Here is a 9248-nt window from a genome sequence, read left to right as displayed (position 1 = left end):
ACAGACGCACTACCAATCTTAGACACGTTTGAATCCCAGTGACCTCGACATCAAGGTCAGAGGTAAAGTTTCCTGAAATTCTTGGGAATGCAGCGATTCATATCAAACTGGGAGGCTGACAGGTAGCACTGGGGGCCACCAGTATGTCATACGTGCACACATGTTCTGACTGGACTGCACAAGGTGTGCCCTAGAAAGCATGCCTTACTTTGATTGTCTCTCTGGTCACCAATGGGGACCATTACTCAAAAAACAAACAGACTGTTTACACTTTATTTAACAATAAAGATTTCAGGAAGGTTTCCCTGAGCTCACAGATCCTTCTCTCATGGACTTTGACACAGTGAGACTTCCTTTTTGCATCTCCTGCTAGTTTACCCATCCTACACCATGACCCCCAGCAGCACTGCTGAATGGCAGTTTCTCATTCAGCTTTGCAGAGCCAGAACCACCAGGCTAGATGGGGAGTGTCGGTGCACAGGCACGATCTTGACTCAAGAGTCAGACTCAACTCAAGAGTTGGGAGTTCGTCTTGTAATTGGAAGGTTGCCGGTTCGAGCCCCGGCTTGGACAGTCTCAGTCGTTGTGTCCTTGGGCAAGACACTTCACCCGTTGCCTACTGGTGGTGGTCAGAGGGCCCGGTGGCGCCAGTGTCCGGCAGCCCCGGCAGCCTCGCCTCTGTCAGTGCGCCCCAGGGTGGCTGTGGCTACAATGTAGCTGCCATCACCAGTGTGTGAATGTGTGGATGACTGGATGTGTAAAGCGCTTTGGGGTCCATAGGGACTAGTAAAGCGCTATATAAATACAGGCCATTTACCATTGTCAGGTCTCTACGGAGATGCTGAAGTCTGGGCCAGAACATTCACAGAGTGGTCCCTTTGGTATTTGCACCGTGTGCTCAGGGTCACTGTCCTGCTGGAAGATGAAACTGAAGGTCCAGAGCGCTATGGAGCAGGTTATCATCGAGGATGTCTCCGTACGTGTTCATCTTTAAATAAATAACGACTGTAACCTGACAGAATGTGGAACAAATGAAGGTCTGTCGATGTTTCTGGATGCTTTGTGTACTTTAACAACAGATGTAGGTTTTAAGTGACTGTCTTTAGGACCAGGGAGCTCCAAACATCTTTATATGCAGCTCGAGCATGAAATGGTTAAAGAGCTGGGTATGTTGTAAGGAGTGGAGAGTGGGTGTAACCTGCTCCTGTGGCCTCCCTGTGGTGTTGGTAACTGTTTGACACTGAAAGTCAGAAATGTATATCTCAACGTTTTCAGCTGGATGGACTTTCATGGTTGTCTTGTGGTCAGACACTTTTGGGCTCCTGAAGATGCCGCACTCGTATAGAGATTAATTCTGCTGTATCACCGATGAGCTCAGATTGCTGCAGACGGGGCTGCGAGTCCTGTGAAGCTGTTCTGTCATTGTCCTGAAACTGGGGTCATGTTGGGGTTACTAATACGAATCGACGATTAGATTGGTTTTCTAAAGTGTGCGTGTCTTCCTAGGCTGACCTCCTTCGTGATGAAGTCCTTTGGTGGTGCACGGCCGTACATCTACGTGCAGCCTGAGCACATTACAGAAGCCTGGAGGTGGCTGTCTAAACACCAGCGGCCTGATGGCTGCATCAGCTCGGTTGGAAAGCTCTTTCACAACGGCATGAAGGTAACAATCACTCTTTAAATGGAGCTTTCTTATCATCAGCTGTTGGTGCTTTAAATGTTCAGCTCTAGATAAACCTCTCCTGCAAGATAAAAGCACAAAATGAACTCGGGATTAGACGTGATTTACATGTTTCAGAGGAGATGGCCTATAGCCTGCAGGCTACACACACACACACACACACACACACACACACACACACACACACACGCACACAGGAAATATCCTAAACTATCCAATGACTTTCCAGCTTCTCCTAAAGCACCACAAGCCTCATCGGCTGCATGTTTCAGGAGCTTTGGTCTGATTTATTATTGTGGTTGAACTTGGCGCTGCTGCACAGCAGTAGGAACGTTAGAAACACAGCCCGGGCGTTTTCCTGGTGGAAAACCAAAGGTTGAATCCTCTAACAGCAGGTCACCCTGCTGAGTGCTCGGGCTCTCGTGTCGCTGCACATGCATGTGCTGCCTCGTGGAGCATCACATCCTTTAAAGGCCTCATTTTTGTTTTTGCTGTCACATTTCTGTGATGATCACAATAAACTGTGTGGTGACAGAGACACATTACAAAAGACTGCTCTGTGGTTGTGAGCATAGTGTTGTCATGTTTCTGCAGGGAGGAGTGAGTGACGACGTGTCCCTGACTGCCTACATCACTGCTGCCATGCTGGAGCTTGACGCCAATGTCACAGTAAGTCTCACTTCACCCTCCTCGTTTTGAAAATCAGGTCATTGACAGATTTAAAGCAGTTCCTGTAACGACGGTGTCTCAGCAATGCTAATCAGGTCAAACTGGTCGTGTGCATGCTGTCGACCATCGTAGCTTTAGCTGTAGATGCTAGCGTTAGTGTCTCAGTGTCACGTTCTACATCATGAGATAACTGGTTTATCTGGTATACAGATTAAACATCAAATGACACTTTTTAAGCTGCTGTATCTGCCCGACACTTCCTGATTGTCTGCAAGCTGCTTTGCAGCCCAGTTTTACAGCTCCGCCTCTTCATCCTGTTTCTGTCACATCTGCTCTCCGAGCCATTCGCTGTGTGGAAGAGCAGAGCTAGCAAATGAATGAAAGCTGAATAACACGTGATTTTACTCTGACACTTCCTGTCCCATACTTGTGCTCGTGTCTGCGTGTGACAGGATCCTGTGGTGCACAACAGCTTGACCTGCCTGAAGGCTGCGGCGGCCGGCCAGCTCGATAACCTGTACACCACCGCCCTGCTGTCCTACACCTTCACTCTGGCTGGAGACGAGGAGATGAGGGGCAAACTCATCACCCTTCTTCATGAGAAATCGAACACACACGGTGAGGCGAACACTGATCCACTATGATACATAAACGGTGTTCCTCCCTCTGAGGTTGCTTCTTAACTCAGATAAAACTGAGGTCATTGTACTCGGCGCTGAAAAGCTTAGAAATATGGTATCTAACCAGATTCTTACTCTGGATGGCATTACCTTGGCCTCCAGTAACACTGTGAGGAACCTTGGAGTCATTTTTGACCAGGATATGTCCTTCAACGCACATATTAAACAAATATGTAAGACTGCGTTCTTCCATTTGCGCAACATCTCTAAAGTTAGAAATATCCTGTCTCAGAGTGACGCTGAAAAACTAGTTCATGCATTTATTACTTCCAGGCTGGACTACTGCAATTCATTATTATCAGGATGTCCAAAAAACTCACTGAAAAGCCTTCAGTTAATCCAAAATGCTGCAGCAAGAGTACTGACAGGGACTAGAAGGAGAGAGCAGATTTCTCCTGTTTTGGCTTCCCTTCATTGGCTTCCTGTTAAATCCAGAATTGAATTCAAAATCCTGCTCCTCACATACAAGGTCTTAAATAATCAGGCCCCATCTTATCTTAATGACCTTGTAGTACCATATCACCCTATTAGAGCACTTCGCTCTCGCTCTGCAGGCCTACTTGTTGTTCCTAGAGTATTTAAAAGTAGAATGGGAGGCAGAGCCTTCAGTTTTCAGGCCCCTCTTCTGTGGAACCAGCTTCCAGTTTGGATTCAGGAGACAGACACTATCTCTACTTTCAAGATTAGGCTTCAAACTTTCCTTTTTGCTAAAGCATATAGTTAGGGCTGGACCAGGTGACCCTGAATCCTCCCTTAGTTATGCTGCAATAGATGTAGGCTGCCGGGGATTCCCATGATGCATTGAGTTTTTCCTTTCCAGTCACCTTTCTCACTCACTAGGTATTAACAGACCTCTCTGTATTGAATCATATCTGTTATTAATCTCTGTCTCTCTTCCACAGCATGTCTTTATCCTGTCTTCCTTCTCTCACCCCAACCGGTCGCAGCAGATGGCCGCCCCTCCCTGAGCCTGGTTCTGCTGGAGGTTTCTTCCTGTTAAAAGGGAGTTTTTCCTTCCCACTGTCGCCAAAGTGCTGCTCATAGGGGGTCATATGATTGTTGGGCTTTTCTCTGTATCTATGAAGCGCCTTGAGGCGACTTTTGTTGTGATTTGGCGCTATATAAATAAAATTGAATTGAATTGAATTGAATTGAGGAAGAACGAGTCATGCAGAGCTTCCTTAACTCTAAATGGATCTTTTTGGCTGAAACAAAGAACGCAGCGGTATCGTCATCTCACTCGACTTCAGCTAAGTCTAAAACTTGGAAATCACTGTTTGATCCTTGCTTACAAAGAAGTCTTTCATGTTTAAATGTCCGTCTGATGGTTTAATTTTAATGGAGAAAGAACGTCAACCAAATAAAAATACATTACTTATAAGTTATAAATTAAATTGCTGTTATGGAGTGAAATAAGTAAAACATGACTTAGTGCTTGATGGAGAAAGCCTTGTTGGCGAGACGTCATCGGGTTTGCACACAGCTCAGGACGGATCGTGGTCCACGCCTCTTTACAGGAAGTCTGAATCCTTCAGGTGTCTCGGCTGCTGTCTGCTCAGCTTCATCTCCTCCACAGACTTTCTACAGGACTGAGATCTGGACACTGGCTCCATCTTTGGCCTCTCCTTTGTTACCTTGCTGACATGTTTTGGGTCACTGACTTGTCCACAACCCGTCTTCAGTGTTCTGGCTGAAGGAGTCGGTCCCTCAGTGTGATGAAGCCATGCTGTGGCCTTATAGCATCTTCTCCCAGGCCTGAATTATTTAGATGTTCATTGTCACCATGACACCAGTGCTGACCTGTGGTCCTAACTGCCTTCGTCATTGAAAACCCTCCTTCCTCATCCTCATCCTCGCTCCATGAGGCCAGATGGAGCTGCAGACTGAGGGTGATTGATGGTCGTTTTACATTTTGTATATTTCTGAATAATCGCACCAGTTGGCTGATGGTCTGGTAGCTCATACAGCTTTGTGCAGGTCTACAGTTGGAGTACTTTAACAGCTCTTTGGTCTTTCTCTGGATTTTTGGTTGATATTCTGACTCTGAATTAAAATGAACTGTCTCCATTTTTTATGGTGTTATTTCTTTGTAAGTGCGAAAGCTTACAAATTGAGCAGGGCATCGTATGATTGTTTGCCTGATAGTGTTTGTGTCGTGTTGGGAGCATCTGAAGACAGGCTTGTTGAGACAGCAGGACTTAGCCTCTCAGTCGAAACAAGCTACCTTGGGTTAGTCTGCAGTTAGAAAATACAAACACCTCCAGCCTTGTATTAGAGAGGAGAGGCTGTTTCTGAGACATAGTGTGACTGAGCTTTTGTAGACATTTAGGTGTCATCTGCATAATCGTGAAAGTCTTAAATCGGAGCAGGAACTTGCAGGAACTTGTGTGTAAAGGGACCAGCTTCACCTTAACAGGTCCCTCTTTGGTTCATTGTCACATCTAATCAGACTTTACAAATGTCCAAAACGAATGCACTGTGGGGTTCATTGGTGACGAGTGCCGATGTGGTCGTCTGTGTGTGTGTGTGAGCCGTGTGACAGATGGCGTGCGCACATATCTGCAGACGTGTCCTTTATTTGTCCCGGCTGCAGGAGGCACCCGTTACTGGAAGAGAGCAGGGGCTTCTGGGAAAGGCCTGGACTCTCTGGAGGTGGAGATGACCTCCTACGTGCTGCTGGCGCTGCTGTCCGGTCCCTCCATGCCAGGCTTTGACTTGGAGTACTCTTCTGCCATTGTGCGCTGGCTCACTCAGCAGCAGAACCCCTTTGGCGGTTTCTCTTCCACACAGGTCAGTTACACCACGTACACGTTTAACCTTAAAGGAGGGCGAACTCTGAACCTGTGCTAACAACATCTCTAACCCGTCTGTGGCCCCCAGGACACAGTAGTGGCCCTTCAAGCGTTGGCGAAGTATGGTGCTGCCACCTACAGCTCAGAGGTGGGCACTACAGTGACACTGACCTCTTTAGGAGGCTTGAACAAAGAGTTCACCGTGAATCAGGACAACAGGCTGCTGTACCAGGAGACGAAGCTGAGCGAGGTGCCAGGAGAGTACACGATCAGAGCCGAGGGACAGAACTGCGTGCTGACACAGGTACAGAAGTATTTAGTGTTTTAAACAGAGACAAGCAGCTGGAAACATTATGACAGCTAAACACACTGTTCATGGTGCTGGCACAGTCTTCTTACCTAACGGCAAACGAACGACTCCAAGCTTCTTCTGAGTGTTGTAGTGTGGACACAGTTTCTGGTTACAACAGTAAGATGACCTACAGCTCTGGAGTGTATGGGAAAGCACAGCAGGCCTTTGTTAGTGTGTGTTAGGGCTGGGCGATATGACCCAAAATTCATATCTCTATATTTTTTACCTGGACGGCGATATAAGATATATATCTCGATATGTTTTTAAAGCCATAAAGTAAGAACAAAAAGAGAGTTCTTAGTCAAAGCTGTGTCCCAGATGTCACACAGGCACTTTTATTAACATACAGCATAGATGTACATAAAATTTACTCAAAAATAAATTATGAGCATTTATTAAATAATCATCCTCCATAAATAAAAGAAAACTGTTGTTTTTGTGCATAACAAAAAGCTCACAACTGTGCAGTCAAAATGTAAACTAAAAGATGCAGAGCATAGTAACAAAGACAGATTTCACAGCTGCTCTGTTCCCAACTTCTACTGTGTGACTGACAGCCTGGAGTTTGAAATCCTCGTCGTAACCACGTCTCTTAACAGGTGCCATTTATGGTCCTTATACACAGTAGGGTAATATTACGTTGAAGCACAGTACGTATCACTCCGCGAGGCTCCTCGGTAGCCGTAATGCTCTGACAATCCATCAAGCGCTGCAGCTCCGTAGCTTAGCAAAGTCGTACTAAAACATTTTTTGACAGATTGCTGAGCGCTGTGTACCACATAAAATTGGTTCGCGGCCATCAAGCACAACCAGAATTCATACATTAGGCGCGCTGTCAACTTTTGAGAAAATGAAAGGATTTTAGGCTGTGCAGCGCCTCTGGGCTGCATGGCGTTAGCGTAGTTAGCTTGTTAGCGTGGTTAGCTAGCTAACACGTTGACGGCGTCCAGCCCCACGCACGGGGCGATGCGCAGTAACTCGTTAACGGAGATTTGCCGTGTCCATCTTGTCGCTTCCTGCAGGTGAAGGGATGGGGGAGGAGGGGGAGTTGTGTTCAGTGAAGGAGGGGCGAGGCCAAGTAATGTTGCGTAAAGACAAAAGTGGACGAAAGAGAGGCAAACTTGCGGCTCCACAAGTATAGTAGGCTATATCGATATAAAGGATATTGTCACATCTTATATCTCGTATAAAAATATATCGATATTTTTTAAAAACTCGATATATCGCCCAGCCCTAGTGTGTGTTACACCTGAACAATGTACTCGTACATGTTCAGTGTTCCCACACGTAAAACAGGAGCCCAGTATGAACTGGTACATGTCCACTGAGCTGAGAAAACACAGTGAGGTGATCTGTAGATGGGAAGAACAATATTTATTGTTCTAAAAGTATTTTAGTGACTAGTTGTTGATGACGCGACAGCCACGATCCGTAGTAAAGGCAAGAAACGCCGCTGAAGCCTCCACCTGTGGCTGGTGCAGCAGATGGAGGCTGGGATGAAGGTAAACATCCAGGCTCAGGTGGAGGAGGGCCCGGCGTCAGACTACCAGCGAGATTTAAAGACGTCTGATTGGTAAAAGCTTCCTTTGCAGGTTATTAATGAGTGACGCGTCTGATCTGCTAGCGCTGCCGTGCCGCTCGCCACAGCCTGACTTTGCTGTGTCTCTGCAGATCTCCATGTTTTACAACATCCCCCCTCCTGCAGACTTCTCTGCCTTCAACATCTCTGCTAACACCATGGCTAAGTGTAACATCAGCAGGCCGCAGCTCATCCTTTTTGTGCATGTCAGGTACTCTGCATGTGTGTCTTGGGTATAATTATCTAAACGCCAAAACAACCTGAGAGCACATGAGGATCACAGCACTGTGTGACTGTTTGCAGATACCAGGGGAGGAGAGAGGAGACCAACATGGTCATCGTCAACATCAAGCTGCTGTCTGGATACGTCCTGGATAAGAGCTCCCTCACACTGGTCAGTTGGCCCGCTGCAGGCGCTGCAGGCGCTGCAGGCGCTGCAGGCGCTGCAGGCGCTGCAGGCGCTGCCAGTCCTGCCACATGGTGTTTGTCCTACACACTAACTGTTGTGATGTGCTGTGTTAGCTGCAGAAGGACCGCTCAGTGAAGCGCGTGGACGTGGAAGAAGGATTCATCAACATCTACTTAGACGGGGTAGGAAGCACAGCCGCTCTGTTTGTATAAAAGCATCATTCTCTCTGATGACCAGCAGGGGGCGACGCCCCCGGTGGCGTAAAGAAGTCTGTATAAAAAAACATGGCCGTGCTGCTTCTTTAACACTTTGCTGGTTCATGGCTTCCTGCACTTGGTTTGAATCTTATTGATACAACACGATGTTCATTTGTGTCATTCATACTCGCGTCACAGTCTTAGGCCCCGCCCACCTTTTAGTTGACATGTCTCACTCATCATGTGCCAATCAAAGCACAAGAGACGCAATCACAAGACAAAGTGCGTAACGGTGTGTGTGACACACTGATGCAATGGTGCTCATTACCAGGAGCTGGTTGTATTTTGACGTGAGCCAGCACGCCGTACTGTGACCTTTGCATTCAGGACGCAGTCAGCTGATGTCATCAGTAGGTAGAGATAAACTAAACCTACGCAGGTCTTTCAGCCGTCTCTACATTTCTAACATCATTATTACCAAAATCATGATGACTTCAAGGGTTTCAGTTTTAACGTTAGTGGAAAGTCTTTGGTTCGCTGTATGAGACGTGACAGCGGCTGTGCATGTTGTCTGCAGCTGAGGAAGGATGACATGCAGATCTACAGTGTGACACTCGAAGAGGATCAGCCTGTCAGGAACCTGAAACCAGCTGTGGTTAAAGTCTACGATTACTACCAGACGAGTAAGAACCGAAACTCGAGCAGATGCTTCTTTGGAGTTGCCGTCGTTCTGTTCTGAAATGTTTTTGCTCACGTTTCAGGTGATGAGGCGGTGACTGACTACACGTCCTCCTGTGCAGAGAGTATGTATGTCCCTCATTCACTGCGTCTTTTCATGTTTCAGTGTTTTGTGCAGGACTGACGCACAGACTCAGTTCAGTTTTATTTA

General features: G+C 46.9%; 1 protein-coding gene across 1 annotated transcript in view; it reads left to right on the top strand.

Moving 5' to 3' along the window:
* a2m1 (alpha-2-macroglobulin 1) overlaps positions 1 to 9248 on the top strand; it is a 63471-nt gene that overhangs the window by 52502 nt on the left and 1721 nt on the right. The window contains exons 26-35 of the mRNA XM_085131499.1: positions 1507 to 1663; positions 2276 to 2350; positions 2803 to 2968; positions 5624 to 5820; positions 5911 to 6126; positions 7846 to 7964; positions 8057 to 8147; positions 8276 to 8344; positions 8937 to 9042; positions 9121 to 9162. Coding sequence (XP_084987625.1) covers positions 1507 to 1663; positions 2276 to 2350; positions 2803 to 2968; positions 5624 to 5820; positions 5911 to 6126; positions 7846 to 7964; positions 8057 to 8147; positions 8276 to 8344; positions 8937 to 9042; positions 9121 to 9162 — 1238 coding nt within the window. The remainder of the gene's footprint in view (positions 1 to 1506; positions 1664 to 2275; positions 2351 to 2802; positions 2969 to 5623; positions 5821 to 5910; positions 6127 to 7845; positions 7965 to 8056; positions 8148 to 8275; positions 8345 to 8936; positions 9043 to 9120; positions 9163 to 9248) is intronic.

Source organism: Neolamprologus multifasciatus, chromosome 14 (genome assembly GCF_963576455.1).
Source record: "Neolamprologus multifasciatus chromosome 14, fNeoMul1.2, whole genome shotgun sequence".
Classification (NCBI taxonomy): Eukaryota; Metazoa; Chordata; class Actinopteri; order Cichliformes; family Cichlidae; genus Neolamprologus; species Neolamprologus multifasciatus.
The sequence above is the reverse complement of the archived record's forward strand: the minus strand, read 5'-3'. Positions and strand labels throughout refer to the sequence as shown.